This window comes from the organism of the source record quoted next, unplaced genomic scaffold, assembly GCF_019419815.1.
Source record: "Pyrus x bretschneideri cultivar Hongxiangsu unplaced genomic scaffold, Pyrus_bretschneideri_v1 Contig42, whole genome shotgun sequence".
Classification (NCBI taxonomy): Eukaryota; Viridiplantae; Streptophyta; class Magnoliopsida; order Rosales; family Rosaceae; genus Pyrus; species Pyrus x bretschneideri.
This window is the reverse complement of record NW_025999746.1, coordinates 423,241-442,404: the sequence shown is the minus strand read 5'-3', so window position 1 is coordinate 442,404 and position 19,164 is coordinate 423,241. Positions and strand designations below refer to the sequence as shown.

Below are 19,164 nucleotides of genomic sequence, written 5' to 3'. Positions count from 1 at the left end.
GTATTGAGATTGAACATGCACAAAACAAATGCAACCAAACACTTTAAGGTGAGATATATCAATTTTTCTTCCTTTCAGGACCTCTAGGGGTGACTTGAGTTCCAAGACTTGACTAGGTAACCTGTTGATGATGTATGCTGCTGTCATAACACCTTGGGACCAGAACCTCTTTGGTACATGCATTTGCAACATCAGTGCCCTAGTTTTCTCAAGAAGATCACGGTTTTTACGCTCGGCTACCCCATTTTGTTGAGGGGTTCCAACGCAACTCGTTTGATGCATGATGCCATGAGCACTCAAATAATGTTTCATGATATGGGACATGTATTCAGTGCCATTATCAGATTGTAAGGTCTGTATTTGAGATGAGAAATGATTTTTTACAAGGTTATGGAAATCTTTAAAAACTTCTACAACTTCACTCTTAGATTTTAGCAGGTACAACCAGGTGACTCGAGAGAAGTCATCCACGAAAATCACAAAATACTTGTAACAATCAAAAGATTCACTAGTTAGTCCCCAAACATCGGAATGAACTAGTTCAAAACACTTCCTGGTTCTAGAAAGAGAGGATTTATAGGATAATCTAGTGTCTTTAGACAAGTGACAAGTTTCACAGATTATATCATCCTTTCCTAACTTTGGGAATAAAGCTGACAAAATGGGAGAGGAAGGATGTGCTAAACGTTGATGCCACAACCAAGTATCACGAGTAGAGTCTAGCTTGGCTTGAAAACCCCTGGGATTGCTCTTTGACAGGTAATAGAGACCATCTAAGTAGAACCCTTCACCAATCATCCTTTTGGTGGCACAGTCCTGAAAAATCACATTGTGAGGAGAGAAAATGGCTAAACAATTTAAGGTGTTTGTGATCCTTCCCACAGATAGAAGTTGGAATGGAAAGGATGGAACATATAAAGCGACAGACTCTATTTCATCAGACATCAACTTGACTTTTTCTCTCCTTAAAACCTTTACTTGATTTCCATCTGCTATTGAGACTTGAGAAGGTTTGATCAATCTTTCAAATTTTTGAGAATCAGACACATGGTTGGTCATGTGATCTGTGTCACCAGAATCTATAACCCAAAAATCATGCAACATATTTAATTTGAGTGCAGTTTTAAAGGCTTTTATAATACCTGACATATCTTCTTGGGGCACAGGATTAGTGTCTGTCAAAAAACCTGTAAACTTGCCAAGCATTGCTGTCGATGTTCCTTCTTACATGTTATTAGTACTGTCTCTTTGAGCACCTCTTTTCTTGCCTTGAAGAAATGACACGAACTCATTCATGAGTTCTGTCGGATTTGCTGTGAAGTTCTTGAATGAATCTGACTTGTTGGAGATGGAGGTGGATGCATGATTTGCTCGATGTGGAGCACGATTCACCCTTTGTACACCCTTCATGAAGTCAGGCTTTAATTCTGGATGTAAAATCCAGCAAGTATCCCTAACATGGCCTGTGTTATTGCAGTGTTGACACTTTAGGTAAGGGTGCTTTCCTTTGTACCTTCTCTCGTTGGTTACATATGCCCTAGATTCTGGTACATTTAGCATTGTACTCATGTTCATGACTTTCCTTCTTACTTCCTCACGTTGAATAGTTGCACACACACTAGGAAAGGAGGGTAGTTCTGTGTTCATGAGCATGTGACATCGCAGATCTTCATATGTTGAGTTAAGACTGGACAAGAGTTGGAATATCTTGTCTTCTTCTGCCCTCTTTCGTAACAGCACTGCATCAGTTGTATGAGGACGATAGGTTTCCAACTCGTTCCACATGGTCTTCATGCTTCCCAGGAGTTGCACGAACGGCTTACCATCTTGTTGCAGATCAGAGATGTCCTTCTTTAGTTGGAAGACCCGTGCAGCATTATTTTGGCTGCCATACATTTCCTTGACTGCTTCCTATAGTTGATAAGATGATTCTGAGTAGCTGAAAATTTCAGCTAACTTTCGCTCCATGGAATTCAGGAGCCATGACATAACCAGCTGATCCTTGCTCAGCTAGGGTTCATAATTTGAAAAGGAAGCCTCAGGGGCTTTGATGCTTCCATTTATGAACCCTAACTTGGACCTGCCACCCAACGCCAACGATACAGCTCTCGACCATGGCAAGTAATTGAACTCATTTAATACGACTGAGCTTAACCTTTGATTTGGATTGACATCCACTTCCTGTGCATTTACGGAGGAAATTTCCGGGGAGCTATCAGCTGTTGAAGCTGCCGGATTTTCATGAGACATTTTTGAGAGTGAAAACTAAGGAAAGCAGTATAGCAGGAGCAGGTTACAGTTCCTGCTCTGATACCATGTTGCTTTTCAAAGATTTTCTTGTATATTCATTATGAAGATTACAAGTGAGTGAGAACACTCTTATAAGAAACTACAAAGCGAAGAAACACGGGAGAAGCAAAACACAATCCCTTGGTTCCTGCCTTAGACCCGTGAGAGACAATTAAAATAAGACGCATGGGACAAGACAAGGTATGGTAAGACAAGAGTAGGGTTAAGACCATCACTTTAGCCCATAACTTAGCTAAAGTGAGGATGACAACCCATCCTTGAAATCCTGAGACCATACTTTGGAAAGTAAAACCAACCCCATGAATTAAGGAGTTGACAACATGTCACTAAGAAATCAACCTCAGTCATGCATACAACCCGTTTCCCTAAAGTACAATAAACAATCAACTTCCAATATTATACTTTGGATTGAAATCGGAACGATGGTGGTGCTGCGATGTGAGAAGCCATGAAGCCATCCTTTGGTTTTGGTCCGTTTTGAAGAGAAAAACTTGGGAAATAGTCCCTGGAAGTTTGATGAGGAAAAATGAGGTTGATTTTCCTAATTTCGCTGGGAATCGGTGGAAGCCCCACCATTTTCTTTGCTTGGGGGAATGGGAAAGCAAAGCTCATCCTTTCTTCTCTGCAAAAGCTGAAGCATTATACCTTTGCCGTGGAGAGAGATTCTCTCCGGATCTCTTCCACCAAGATTACCGAATCCAGTAATTTAGATTTTTGAAATTTAATCCAATAGCTAAAAATAGCAGTCCTTTTTAAAAACTATAATAATTTTAACCGTTTGATCAAATTTCAAGATATCGAATCATTTAATCTGGTGACCTTGATAGAAGAGATTTGAAAATAATGTATTTCCCCTTGCCTTGTATCCTTTATGCTTGCTTTTCTCTCTCTCTTTTTTTTTTTTTTTTTGTCTTATCTCTCTTGTTGTGTGATCTTCTCTCTCATCCTCTTTTTGTCGATTTTTATTGGAAAATTTAATAATAATATTATTATATTAAATTTATTAATTAAATGAAAATTAGAAGTGGGGCATTTTGGTAGAAAGATGTGTCAACTTAAATGAAGAGTTATAATTTTTTACTCTTTATGAATAATCACATGATTTCTAAAAAGGTATCTCAAAATCTATAAATAGGGAAGCCCCTATAAACATAAAACAACTTTTTTCATTTACATAATCGTACATAGATTGTACTAAATATTAGAGAGTCTCATTGAGTCCATATGAGAGTGTTTTCAACACAATCGTGATTCATGGAGCCTTGTGATTTGAAGTGCTACTATTACAAAGACGTGGTTGTTGTATCTTGGGAGATAGGCGCTGATCAATCATGAGCACCGTAATGGGACTTGTCGTAAGGACAAAGTGTCTAACACTTACCTCGACCGTCTTTTCAGGTTTTTCTAATCCATTATGTCATGTTCATTTAACATTAGTTACTCATGTGCATGCATTACTTTGATATATAATTGCATGAATTATTTATTAATTTTCCATGTAATTTAATATAGCAATTAGACCCTAATTTTCTAACAATTTCCTTGTGCACTTTTTTTTCCGTCAATCTCTTCCTTTTCTTAACAGAGACAACCATTTTAGACTTGACATTCGTGTTTGTGTCATTTTTCTGTCATACATGATAGCTTAACAGGTCATATCGTGTAACATCCGTTTGTAACAACCAGTAAAGTAAACGAGTAATATGACCTGACCTGAAATCAACCCGTTAATATTATCATGTAATATGACCTGACCCGTTATCTGTTAAGAAAAATATATTTTAAATGTGACATCCCACATCGCCCAGGGGAGTGATCCTTAAATATATATTCTCATCCCTACCTAGCACGAGGCCTTTTGGGAGTTCACTGGCTTCGGGTTCCGTAGGAACTCCGAAGTTAAGCGAGAAGGGGGCTAGAGCAATCCCATGATGGGTGACCCACTGGGAAGTTGCTCGTGAGTTCCCAAAAACAAAACCGTGAGGGAATGGTAAACCCAAAGCGGACAATATCGTGCTACGATGGTGGAACGGGCTCGAGATGTGATCCGTCCCGGGCCGGGATGTGACAATTTGGTATCAAAGCCTAACCCTAGTCGCGTGTGTGCCGATGAGGACGTCGGGCCCCTAAAGGGGGTGGATTGTGACATCCCACATCGCCTAGGGGAGTGATCCTTAAATATATATTCTCATCCCTATCTAGCACGAGACCTTTTGGGAGCTCACTGGCTTCGGGTTCCGTAGGAACTCCGAAGTTAAGCGAGAAGGGGGCTAGAGCAATCCCATGATGGGTGACCCACTGGGAAGTTGCTCGTGAGTTCCCAAAAACAAAACCGTGAGGGAATGGTAAACCCAAAGCGGACAATATCGTGCTACGGTGGTGGAACGGGCCCGGGAAGTGATCCGCCCCGGGCCGGGATGTGACATTAAATCAATAAATAATGAAAATGAAAAACATAATTTAACGCCAAAAAATGTAAAATATAATACTAAATTATTATGTACATACTAAATTTCGGAGTTGACCCCTTCACGAAAGCTGTAAAGCTTGTCATTACGAGTGATTATATATATATATATATTTTTTTTACAATAATTATTAATTTTATTAATTTTGCTCTCAAATAAAAAACACTATTCATTAGATTTGGAGGGTTTTAAAAGTATAAACAATCATGTAACTATCGTCTAAGCGTAGATGATGCAATTATGAGGGTTTATATATGCTTTCACATTTTTCAAACTTATACATTAAGGATTATGAATTTTATTTATTTTGAGCTCTCTTAAAAATACTATTCATGAGGGTTTGTATGGTACTAAAAAATCAAACGATAATGTACCCATCCTCAAAGCATATAGGAAGCGATTACAAGCGTTTGCATATGTGTTTGGTATTTTTAAATTCCTTCATACTTTTATTTTTAATGTTTACTATAATTTTTTAATCTCACTCTTTGCCAATAGTATACTATAAATGACACACCCCGACCGAGATAGGAGCGTGCTGGCCGTCACACAAAGGCGACGTAGCCATGTGCACTTGCGGAAGCTAAAAGAGTAGTAATATAAAAGTACGAATAATTAAAAACTAGCATACTAGTACTAGAATAAGTGCTAGTTAGTGCGATACAAATTCAGAGCAGGTCTATAGCAGTCCAAATAAAACAACAACAGTAGTACGCCCGAAGGCGACCCTACAATGTGGAGTGTCTGTCAGAACGCCGAAAAGCTCGCAAGGGAAACCACCGCAACGGCTAAGCAACTAGAACCTGGAGGGGCGCAAAACAAAAGCGTGAGTGGGCAAAAACAAAGCTCTTTGAAAACCATTTAGCAAAACACAATCTAACCCCTCGCCGTAAAACCTGTATACTTCCCAGAAAAATAACATATGTACGTATGTATAGATATGCCCAAACATGCTCAAGGGTATGCCAATCATGCTCAATATATGCTATGTCAAAATCTCCTAATGATATGCAAGTGCTCAGGTGTGAGTCGTATCAATCACCCAATCCTCGGACAGCCGGAGTCACCTAACGTGACCTGTACGGCTGTATATAGAGCTCAATATATCAATCTCACAAATAAACCTACCCACGAGTCGGAACCACCTAAAGGGGTCTGTACGACAGGCCTGGGTGTAACATGTATATACGCTCTAGTGCTACGATCACGTGAGGGCTGTGCGAGTACTCGCGGGTCACCTACGAGTCGGAACCACCTACTGTGGTCTGTACGACAGGCCTATGCACCTAACTTGGATCCAAGCTGAGCGTATGGTGCGGGAGGTGAACAACACGTGAAGGACTGTGCCCTACTCTGGGCGGGAGCACTAACACCGGGGGTGCAGGTTATGAGCTCTCCAAGCATCTCTAAACTCTAAGTAATGCAATCGTTAATTAACGCTTACCTGGCACTTACCTATGCCTCCACAGCACCCACACATAAATATATATGACATATGCATATGTATATGTATGCCACAAATAATGCATGCAACGATGCATAAACGATAAATAATAAAGTACATGGCATAAGGCAATTAACCCTTTTTAAATCAATTTCTGGGAATATAAATGTATATAGGTATATACGGAAAACAAAAGCCCACTCACTGGTATGTAGAAGGGTCGTAGCCCCCCTGTCTCGCATGTGCACGCTCGTCCTCTGGGTACGTGTCACCTGCAACAACGATCCAAGTTCGGCCAACTTTGAAACTAAGCTTTCCCGACGTCCAAATTCACCCAACGAAGTATTCCCAAGCTCCTTGAGGCCTCACTAACACAACTACAAGCTGAAAATGGCACCACTAGACTCCTCTCAGCTCCACGAGTTCAATGGTAGCCTTGGATCCCTCGATCTGTGACGTTTTAGGGTGTGTATGTGTATGTCCGTACGTAAAGGTGGAGAAGAAGGGGGAGAGAGAGACACGGGAGGGAGAGAGAGTGACAGAGACAGAGACAGAGGGTGAGGGTGAGTGAGACAGTGTGTGTGTGTGTGTGTGTGTGTGGCCCAAGTTTGCCAACACCACACAAACAACCAAACAACATAACAAAGTAACTAGGGGTAAAATGGTAATTTCACGCGTACGGTTCCGATAACTCCGGGACGGGATGTCACAATAAAAATAAATAAATAAATAGAACGTAAATTTTTAAATTTATGTAGAATAATAATACAATAATAATTAATAAACAATATATACATATCCATTATATCTATCATATTTTGTAGTAAATTTTTTAGTAGTTTAAAAAATTAAAATCATTAAAATAACTTTTCTTGCCGTGTCGCAACAGGTTACTCATGTGTCTCTGTTGTGTAAACTTGTTAATGACTCGTTATTAGTGGGTTCATATTGTGTGATCCGATAATGACCCGATTAGTTAATGTGTTGATCCAAAACTAGTTATTTTCGTGTCGTTTGCATGTCATGTTAATTGATCGTGTAAGAAATTATCAGGTCTAAACCATTTTATAGATTTTTTTTATTTATTTTTATTTTTTTTACAGTTATTGGATGAGAGAATGGGTGTATGGAACCATCTCCTGCTTCTTTTTCTTTACAGCAACATGGAGCTACTGCTCTCCCCTTTTTTTGTTTCGTTCATTTTTTTAGTTGTTTATAAATAAAAGATGAATGGTGTAGATTTCTTTTATTTTAAGGAAAACTAATAAAAAAGGCATGAAAATTTTGAATTTTAATGATAAGAACAAAATAAAGGGTAAAGTGAATAGTACCAGGATTGAATTTTTAGTATAAAAATATGGTTTTTCGTTAAATTGAATAGTACCGTGAACTTTTTGTTAAAACTCACATTTTAATCCGTCTCATTAATCTTTACTGCCACTTTCATCTTCACTCCACTTTCCCTGAATTAAGGAACCACTTTTTTTTTTTTTTTTTTTTTACCTCAACAAGGGGTCTACAGTTTTTTTGGTTTAATTACACAATTAAACAAAAAAAAAATTAACAAACAAAAAACCTCAAATTAATTGGGGGAGGGAACCACTTTTTTTTTTTTTTTTTTTTACCTCAACAAGGGGTCTACAGTTTTTTTTGTTTAATTACACAATTAAACAAAAAAATTTAACAAATAAAAAACCTCAAATTAATTGGGGAGGGAGAGGGAGAGGGAGAGGGAGAGATGAGTGATGAAGTGGATGTGAGACGTATGGGTGTGAGTGAGAGATAGCATAAATTTTATAGAGAGAGAGATAAAGAGAGAAAGAGAGAGAGAGAGAGAGAGAGAGAGAGAGAGAACTGTTGGGCGTTGGGCCAGAAATCTCACCTACAAGCCCAATCATGTCTCAAAGCCCAATCGTTGTTGAAGCGTCACAAGCCGAGCTTAAATCAATGCATAATATGCGAAACAAAGAGTATGCAAATTTACGATCATGCCATGCTAATAAAATAATAGTTTATTGGACATCAATCCCTTGCAATCATGCATATTTGTTGTGCCAAGCCGTATTATAATATTAATACATTAATATTACACTTCAAGTCATGCCAAGCACGCGACACATTTAAATGAGCCCAAGCCACGTAACGGTACTTACCAAGCGATTGTGGTATGGATGGTTATGGAAGTTCATTGGGCCTACGTGGAATTAGAATTGTGGAAGACTCTAGGCTGCTTGGGAGCACCAAAAGTCCAAGCTCATGATTTCGGTTTCACATGGGAAGGTTTGAGAGATAATAGACCAAGTTACCCCTTTCCCTTACAAACCAACTAGGATATTTCTGAAACAACCAAAACCCAAAGCTGAGCTAATCAAATCAAAACCAAATCACATGTTTACCTGGAGCTGCGCGGCCTTTAATTGTGCAAAAAAGAGGTTTTCCCTTTTAAGCTCACACATGAAAAATAGGAGAAAGCAGGGAGGAGTGTTGCCAAAAGGAGAGTATGGAAACTAGCGTTGGAAGAAGACACTATGGGCAATGTGCCCAACCTAGGCTTCACAAGGTTAGTAACACTCTTCAATGTTACACTGAAAGGTACTGTTTGGTATGTGGATGGGACGGGATGGAATGAGATTGAACAAAGGTTATGTCTTATGTTTGGTAACCGCAAGCCGGAATGAGACAATTGTTCTGTTCCGCGTTTGGTATGCGCAGGATGAATGGAACGAAAAGATTAAATGACTGACAGAACATGAACATACTCATGTACTGTCTATCGTTTGGTACAATGTTTATAATGGCATAGGACTGAAGGATTTTTAATTGTCATTTTTGAACAATTGGAGTGATGGTCTCTCAACTTTATTTCCATGACCATTGGTCCCTTAACTACTTAAAATGCGCAGCTATGATCATTTTTGTTCACTCCGTCAATGTTTCCATTAAATTGAATCACGTGCCTCACACATGAGACTGATTGTAAAGGCAAATAAAGAAACATAATTTCGCAAGTTTGAAGTTAATCAAACGCAGCAAAAGGGGCTGGAGGCTACGAAGGAAAACATCACCAATTGAAATCCTCCATGTCCGTTTGAAACTTCTTCCATCCCCATTGGAAACTTCCTCCATGTCCAATCTCATATCCTTCAAATTTCCACCATGTATTGCAATAATCAGGATTTAGTGAAGGAAAACAACAGCAGAAACATGAATGATCTTGAAGAGAAGGCGGCTTTACTGCACCATGAACGATCTGGAAGCCACTGCAGATGAAGAGAAGGCATGAAGGCGTTACTAGTAGTACCAAGAAGCCAATAAGGATGGATATGAGCAGGGAGAGTATGGGAGGAATATAATTCTATCGTTTGGCAATCTTTTACTCTGGGACAATTTTTATATCAACTTCCAGTGGCTGCTTTTGCTGTAACTTTGCTTGTTTCAACCTCAAGGGTTTGAAGAATATGTAGAATATGAGATTGGGCATGGAGGAAGTTTCAAATGGGGATGGAGGAAGTTTCAATTGGGCATGTTTTCCTTCGTAGCCTCCAGCCTTGCTGTGTTCGATCAACTTCAACCCTCACGAAACAAATTTTCCGTATTTGCCCTTACAATCAGTCTCACATGCCACGAACATGATTGAATTTAACGGAAATATTAACAGAGTGAACAAAAAGAATCATAGCTACACATTTTAACGAGTTGAGAGACTAATGATCAAGAAAATAAAGTTGATGGACTATTGATCCAATTGAGTTAAAGTTGAGTAACCATTACTATAATTTTTTTTGTACTTTATTATTTATGATATATTTATCCCTTCCCGTCTTTCTTAGCCCTTGAAATATATTTCCACGGTCAAGATGTTTGTGCCACGTAAAAAAAGAAAGAAAAGAAATTAAGGCTTCTTCTTCCTCTCATGCACGACCTTTTCATTATCTTTCAGCCACCTCTCAACTTCAATCTAAATTTTTGTTGTTAAATTTAAAAAAAAAAAAAACATTATCTATTCTAAGTGGGAGGGGAATTGGCACTGTTCATGGCTACAGTCAATTGTTTGCCCCTCGATTTCACGTTATTTACAACAAAAACCATCAGATCTGGGCTGGGTTGGGAAGGTAATTCTTAAAAGTTAGGGGGTAATTGTGTCCGTGGGTTTGAGCCGAATTTCACTTTATTTACAAAATTGCCACCGCCTTTTCTTTCCCTCTTTCTCTCTCCCGACTCTGTCGATAACCATCCATCAAATCGCCCATCCTTTCCTTTTCTCACTCTGTGAGCTCATTTCCTACAACCCTAGCACTGTTTCTCTCTCATTTCTCTCAAATTCGAGAGACTTCTCTCTCCCATTTCTCTCAACCTAGCCCCAGCGCTGCTCACCCCATTCCTCTTCATCATCTCAGTTAAATCCGTTCAACAATCACCGATGCACCTCCACACGAACCCATATTGAATTTTCCTCCTGCCCACGAATCAACCTCCATTTCGTGGATCCACCTTCGTTGCAAGTCGCCGACACCCACAAATGAACTCAGATACGACCATCAAAAGTAGGGCAGAGCTCTCGAAGATGTCAGATTTGAGAAGGAAAAAGGTAAAGTTTCGTATTTTAGTGTTTGATCTTGAATTTTCACTCTCTCCGATCAAATTCTTCTCCTTCCCAAATTTTCTACTCAAATCTAAAAAATTCCAGGAGCGGAGCGGAATTTAAAATGCTCGAGCTCTGCTTCCAGGCCTCCCCGAAACGCTTGCAGATCAGTCGTCCGAACCGATTTCTGAATTTGGATGTATTGCGTTTGAAAATGCCGAAAATTAATTGTTTTGTTGGAGTCCGATTGCTTTCGGAGGATCGGCGGTGGTTTTTAAATTTGTATTTGTATTTGGTGCTTAATTTAAAAAATTGGAGTGAGTTTGGTGTGGATCCGAGCTAAATTAAGTAATTAATTGACTCTGCAATTTTAAAATTTTTTCATTTGAATTTTGTTTCAGCAATTTCAGCTCAATTTCTATGTTTTATGAATTTTAATTTTAATTAATGCTTTTGTGGAAAGAAATTTGAATTTGAATTTTTATGTTGTTTAATAGAAAGATAGGTGCTTGGATGGGAATGGAAAGATAGGTGCTTGGATGGGAATGGACGTAGGAGCAGGAAGTGTTACGAGGAAGGGAGGTAGTAGCGTCATCTGTTGTGTTGGAGTAGTGAAGTGATTAGACGTCGGTATGGCATCTGCTAGCCTAGGGAATCGTGGAGTTGGCAGTTCAAGGTATGTTAGACAATAGATATGGCATAAGTGATAAGCCATTTTCCCTCTCTGCAAGTGTTAACCTCACCCTGTATGGGATTATGAAAAGGAGGGTCTTTCTTTTGCTTTGCGTTGCAAGGGATAGAAGGAGACTTAATTTACTATATTAGCCTTATGAGTTTACGGACCTTCTAATATTTCATAGTGGGCCTGGAAGTGATTTTCCGGGAACGGGAAAGGTAATTGAGATTAGTCTCTGATTGTTTGATCATCCTCTATATATTTGATGAAGCTTCAACTAGCTTCTACCAGACAACCCTTCATTTCTTTATGGTAATTAAGCTTCATCTCTAATTGTTTATTGTCTGATTAGATTATTATAATATTTGGGTTGTTGGATATGTTGGATTTGAATTGATTTTTTGTTTTCATTTTTCATAGTGATGGATTTTCGAATGAAATGCACTCAACCCTAAATTCCAGTGGGGGTGGCTGAAGCAGTTGCCGGATATGACTTATGGCAGTCATGGTTCCTTTATTGTCATGCTTTTAGTTTTATAAAATATGACAAGTTGACATAAATATATATGTATATAGAGAACTTACATCTCTTGATAGATTGTGTTGCTAGATAGTTTTTCACTTTGCTGCTCAAAATAAGTTTATCATGTTATGCTGTCCAACTATTGATTTGGAACAACGTTATGTAAATACTTTATTCTGTTCAACTATTGATTTGGAACAACGTTCTGTAAATACTTTTCACACACCATACTTATAGCACATTAGTCCTGTATTTGAAGACTTATATACAATACTTATAATTCGGATGAAGAGATCCCGATCTTTGTTTTTGGGATTTTTTTTACGCTTTGCTTTTTGAGCGAAACTTTGTTAATCATTTTTTATCATAACACGGTCATATGGTGTTATTGTCCGTTCTTTTAGTTAAAATCTGCTTTTTTGAGTTGAACATGGAACTCTTAACGTAGAATTAGTAAAATGCAGGTGCAGAATGAATAACTAATCAATGTGAGAGAAGCTTTTAATTTTTTTGGGTTCAATTTTAAATGGGTTGTTATCAACCATTGAATTGCTTTTGGAGTTTTCATTTGATAAGAGAGATGGGGGATTCTTTTGGGTGAAACTTTTAATCCGTGAGATTTTTAGTTAGGTTGTGTTGTGGGTTTTTGCAAATTTCTACCGTGTTTATGCATGCATTTTTTGTTATAGATATGGAAGAAAATAGCATTACTGGGTGTTGAGGGTTTGTTGGTGGGGGAAGGCAGCAGCGTTAAGATTTTGCAGGTGAGATATTAGGGTGAGAGAAAAAGGGGACAAAGAGAATCGAAGACACATTTGGGAATAGGGGTAGCAAAACAGGGGAAAAGAATATGACAGAGGAATGGACTCTTAATTTTTTCTTAACTGGTTTGAGATTTTTCTTGCCTTTGGGGTCGTCGTTGGCGTCAAGCATTTGGTGTCAAGCGGTTTCTGTTTTTTCATAACTTTTATTATTAATTTTTATGTCGTTTGCGATTTTGTATCCTAGGATTTTTGAATTTTAATCTTCACTATCGGTTTTTAAATTTTTTTTTTCTTCGTTTGTTTGTTTTATATGTTGTGTTTGTGCTGGGACACTGTTTTGCAAGTTCTCTTTCCATTGGGACCGCTGCATTTTTAAAGTGCTGAGGGTGAGATTTATATATTCAAAACACTCCATTTTTTTCCAAATATGCGCGTTTGGTTCTCTTCGGTTTTAAATGTTTAAAATTAAATGGTTATTTGGATAAAATGGTTTATTAGTTTATCTTATGTGTTGTGATCAGGAATTCAATTGGATTGGGTAAAATGCTTTATCAATTTACGTTATAGGGAATTTTGTGTATTATGGTCTGTGAATTTTATTGCTCATCGTTTGTTGTTTTTTCTTTGTTTGCCGGTTTCTTTTGCTGGGGATCACTACAGTTTGGGAGTCAAAATGACCACACTACCCCGTCAAGGGTTCAGATCTTGCCGTTAGGTGATATGAGAGAGGGGGTTTGATTGCCCAATTGGTTGTTTCATCAATTAATTGTGTGCAAACATTTATGTGTAATTTTTTACTTCTTCCACTTAAATGGTATGATCAAATTAAGCTAAGAACTTTGGGTTTTGTAAATGTTGTGTAATTTAATTATTCATATTATCAATTAATTTTGAGTAAACATTTCTGGGTAGTTGTTAATTTCCCTCAATATTTGATAATAATTAAATTAAAGCTGAGAACTTTGTATTTTGTTCATTACCTGCCGTAGATTTTACTTGACAAAGAAAATGCATTTTCCTTGATATTATTCATGTTTTGTTTTCTTTCAGATCGCATTGTAATGGGTCTCTTTGGAAAAACAATTCTTAAGACCAATTGTGAGGTTTGTTCTTATATCGTACATGAGTGTTTCTATAACTCTTTTGCACAATTGTTAGTATTTGTAGTTGTGATTGGCATGTTTGGCTTGAAGAAATAAGACATTACTTTTGATAAACCATATTGAGAGTGAAGGAATCTCTTTTTGACCTGGTCATCTTGGAGTACATTTCTACTAACTTGGTACGCTATGAAAATTCATGAACTCTTTTACTTGCCCCTTTTTATATGTATTTGTTAATTACGACCCGTCGCATCGCGCAGGCATGAATCCTAGTTGAAACTAAAATTTCAGTTACTGCAATTGAATTGAAATTAAATATATTAAATTGCAAAATCAAAATCGAAGAGTGAATCGGTTAGATAGTGAGGATAATACGGTGGTGTTTGATTTCTGATGGCAACGAAATTGAGCAAGCCCAAAACGAAAACCATGCCATGACCCTGTTGTCGAACGGCAACAGAGAAGGAGGTGAAGGAGATGACGACGACGGAGGGGAAGTCCAGTGAAAGTTGGTATTTGGTTATGGTGGCGAGATGGGACCAGTGAGCGGATTTTGTAGCTGGTGCAATGCCCCTGCCATGGTTGCGACATAAAAGAAGAGAAGCGTTTAAGAGATGGGTCGACAGAGAGAGGTGGAGGAGGGGATGTAGGTGGGTTCAACATAGGAGGGATGAGGTCGGCTTCCTACCATGCCAATAAGCACTTGAATAATCCTTGAAGGGAACATGAAGCATGCCATGCGGATGTCTATGTCAAAAGCAAGCTAATAAAGCACACATGAAGGATTAATCATGCCAAGTTAACTATGATAAAGTAATCATGCCGAACTAGTCATTGTACCTAGACAAACCCTACTCGAAAAGCACTATCAAACAATCAAGCTAGACCTACAAATCCGCAATTGTAGAGAGCATGCATGGGAACAAAAAAAGACAACAATGTCATACAAAATTATCAAGAAAGACGGTCCTACTACAGAAACCATGAGCTTAATTTTCCTGGTGAATTCGTACCTCTACCTTCAAGCCTCAATACTCACCAAAACTTGACAAGCATGAAGACCCCAAAATCCCTAGTAAACATGCAAGCAGAGGGAAAATCAAAAGAAAATTCTGCTTTCAACGAAGCAACATGAACAAAATTCCAAAAAGCAGACACGCCCAAATCCCAATGGAAATCAACAAGGAAAAGTGGGAAAGAATGAAGATTTGTCTTAAGAAAAGAAGAGCATCAAACTCCTATCCTTCAACCAACAAGAATACCTGGAGTTCCCTTAGGAAGGTGAGTTATGCATTGGAAACTAGGAGAAGCATCATCACGCAGTCGTCAGGTGGCACGTGGGAAGTGAAAGAGTCCCACCAAGTAGAACGTGTTTTGCAGTTTTGGGTCGGAGTTTGATTCTTCAGCCTTATTCAATTCTTTCATAGCCAAATAATCAAGGGGCTAATGTTGGGGCCCAAAAATCTTACCTACAAACACAATCATGTCTTAAAGCCCAATCGTTGTGGAAGCTTCATAAGCCAAGTTTAAATCCATGAATAATGTGTGAAACTAAGAGTATGCAAATTTACGATTATACCACGCTAATATATAATAGTTTACTGGATGCCACACCCACGCAAATCACGCATATTTATCATGCCAAGTGGTATTATAATAATAATACACTAGAGAATTGTTATTAGCACTCCAAAAATCTCATTTGTCACTTCAAGCTTTCCATATTTAGAAAGAAAAATACACTTGTGAGGAGTGTAGAATGAGATTTTTGGAGTGCTAATAACAATTCCGGTACATTAATATTACAATTTGAGTCACTCCAAGCATGTGGCACACGTACATGAGCCCAAGCCACGTAATGAGGTTTGCCGAGTGAATCATGGTGTGAATGGTTACACAAGTTAACTGGGTCTATATAGAATTAGAATTGTAGAAGACTTTTGGTTGCCTGGGAGCACCAAAAGTCCAAGCCCATTTGACATTTGGTTCTTCGCATAACATTTTAGGACTCATAAACATTTTAATTTTTTTCTATAAAACGCACTAAGTGTTTTTGATTTTTAGAAAATACTTTTACCTATTCCGAAAACAATCCGAAACATGCCCTGAATGGTTAAAGTTGACCATTTCCACACAAACAAGAAGCAACACGATGCAGACAGAACCCCTTATCCCGAATCGTCAACCTTAACTAATTAGAAGAGACCTCACATGAAGAAGACTAGTAACGCATCTGATCAAACAAAAAAGAACAAACTATGTGAAGGAGAGATAAGAGATTATCCAAATATGCTCAAATTAAATACGACAACGTCGTAGTCAAGAAAGAGAGTGAAGGAGAAGAAATCAAACAGGAAGAAGAGAGTTAGTCTGATATATAGTATACAGACTTTACTCGTTTGCCAAAAAAAATTATAGACTTACTCATTGACACAGGCCCAAATTAGCTCACTTCATACCAATATAGGTCAATTTACGTGTGTTTTTTTGCATGCATAAAACGTTGGCAGGATGTCGAGATCAAACAGGAAGGAAGAGGATTGAAAGTTGAAACAGACGTTACAGCCAGCAGCAAAAACCGACAAAGAAACATGCTCCACGTTGTGATAATAGATCAAACCTGGGGAACGTTAAATCTGGGGAACAAACCAAATTGAAAAAAAAGTTATATGTTAACAGCCAGGAGCCACAGAGTCTATGACCTCAACAGACACCTCCAATTTCAATCTAACAAACACTTAATCAGAATTATAGTAATGATAACCACCTCCTAATTAACCTTTAATTATGAACGATAGGGATTTAGACTTTTTGGGTGATGCTTTTAGTGCCAGTAAAAATATAATCAAGTACAAGATTTCCCATTTCTCTACACAGAAGCATGCCATTGGGCTACCGACAGTTGAGGAATCGATTCACTTGGCGTTTGTTTTTTTTTTAAGCCAAGACGTATATGCGTTCCGAATTCCTGGCCAAAAGAAAAGGACGTCTTTCTCCTTTCGTTTTCTAGCATGTATTCGAAGTATTGACTGAGCTAAGTTATGGATTCACGTCTTAATCTTACTAAAAAACTTCCATATGGCACTATATGCTAGCATTTATATATATCACCCATTTGTTTGGTGAAACACAGCTGTGATCAAGTGGACAGAAAGAAGAGAAAAACCTGGTCATGAAGAAATCTCAGATCTTATAATTGAAATGGATAGGAATTTTGTCACTAATTTTTTAGCCATTTGCACGCAAATTGAGTATTTTTCGATGTTTTTGTACTCATATGACAAGTGCAAAAAAATGAAAGGTGAGTGTTACAATCACTAGCAATTTAAATATGCGAACAAAAAATGACACAAACTTTCTATGAAAGATGAAATGTATTATAGATATATATATATTACAACATACAAATTTGGATCAAGTATTAAGCAAGCAAATTAACAAATTAATGATTGAATTTCTAGAAACTAGATCTGTAAACTAAATCCCAAAATACAAACTATACCAATATCATTAACAAAAATACTACCTAAAATAATCATTATTTGCATACTAAATCCTTAACTGTCTTATTCTTCAAAACAAGAACCATGGTGCAATTCATATCAATAGTCTTCCTCTTCTTCATGATATTCATCAGATGCACTCTCCCACTAATCTTTGCATAGCTGCTAATGTTCAAATATCCAGAATTAATCTCACTCCCTAAACCACCATTTTGAACATCCTTAGGCAGCCTATTAGACCTCACTTCAATACTCACGTTCACCTTCCGAGTCCCTCTCGCTTTCACGCTTCCATTTGCAAATTTAGCTTCGCCGACTTTGAACTCTCCGTACCACAAGCTCGCGCTACTCCCCTCAAACTTGTACTGCCCAAAGTTTTTGTTCTTTATCGCCATCTCAGTAGATAACGTTGCGTTGAACGAAGCTGCTGGAGAAGATGTGGACTTCAGAGTTTTGATCTGGACAGAGCTGAGATTGAAACCGGGGGGTTTGACACGAAGAACAACCAAAGCAAAGACAAGGATGACTATGCTTTGAAGGACGATGCCTGCGAAGACGTAGACGAAACATTTGTTGCTTCTTTCTCTTCGTATGGCTTTGAAAGTGGGGTTTTCTTCATCGCTTCTGCGGTGTAATCTGGATGGTGCTAATGGCCAGATTTGGCTCTCTTGATCTGCCATTGTTTTGGGGGCTTTAGAAAAATATTGTAGAAAAATGTAAAGGTGTGCTGGATTTAATTAGAGTTTTGGTTAATGACGGGGGTTTATATTGAGTGGGAGTGAGTGGGTGGTCGTGTTTAAAATTTGACGCTTAGGGGATAAGAATTGGTCAGTCATGGCCTACATCCGTGTCAGCTCTTGATTGTGGGATTTTATTTTATAGCTTTAGTCCTTGTATTTTAGGTGAGGTTGCACTCTAGCGCATTTTTCTCCAGTATAATTCTGTAGTTTACTAATTGTTCTAACAATATGGTACTTTCCTCGAGTATAACCCTAAGAGGGAAAATTTTAGGGTGATGTTTCCTAACAATATGGTACTTATGCCAACAAATTTAGCGCGATCTGTGGTACATGTGAAGTGTTTAATTTACACACATAAAGATGGAGGTAATGTGTACGAAGATGTGAAGAATGAAGGATATATGAAGTTAGGGAGTGTGTGGAAAGAGATCAAATACGAATGTAAGAGAGAAAAACTAGAAAAGAAAACCTATTAAAAGGAGTCTTCAGTTTCATTTGTGTACACTTTCATGTACCTTTGGTCATCCCTCTTTTCTCCATCATATTTCACCTATATTTCTTATAAAAAAATGAAAATTAAAAACTAAAAATATATAAGATGGACATTAAACTCTCCAATTTCTTCTTCATGGCACACTACTGAGTGATTTGAAAATCATCGTTTTAAATCTTGGACTTAAGGAACATAGCATTGTAGCTAGCCGGACCTCAAACTCTCTTAATTTATCCTCATATCTCACATTTGCTAATTTAATCGAAGTAATTCACAAGCTCAAGTCATTGTCATTGAATTGGACAAATTAGAAAAGTACGTATCTAAAATTTTAGGGCTGTATTAATGAAATATATCCAAACAGGAAGGACCGAAAAAAAGTAATTTAACCTTAGCTATATAATAAACAGCATTCACAGTAGGTCCAGAAACCTCTAGATATCTTTATAATTTTCATTTTTGTGAAAAAATAGTTCACAAGTGGAATTCGTAGGGCACCACGCAGTGCTTTCTTGACGAGGTCAGTAACGGTCATCGATAAATCTGGGAATTCACCTT

At 37.9% G+C, this 19,164-nt stretch overlaps 1 protein-coding gene and 1 long non-coding RNA gene across 2 annotated transcripts; one reads left to right on the top strand and one right to left on the bottom strand.

Annotated features, from left to right (window-relative positions):
* Positions 1-10,185: 10,185 nt before the first annotated feature.
* LOC125469412 lies at positions 10,186-12,293 on the top strand. Its single transcript, XR_007251714.1, has 4 exons — positions 10,186-10,810; positions 10,910-11,152; positions 11,302-11,792; positions 11,901-12,293. It is a non-coding gene; the product is annotated as an uncharacterized LOC125469412 (long non-coding RNA).
* A 4,932-nt stretch (positions 12,294-17,225) lies between these two features.
* Positions 17,226-18,130, bottom strand: LOC125469403 (late embryogenesis abundant protein At1g64065-like). The gene has a single exon (XM_048566716.1). The coding sequence runs from the start codon at positions 18,051-18,053 to the stop codon at positions 17,409-17,411; it is 645 nt and encodes a 214-aa protein (XP_048422673.1). The 5' UTR covers positions 18,054-18,130; the 3' UTR covers positions 17,226-17,408.
* Positions 18,131-19,164: the final 1,034 nt, after the last annotated feature.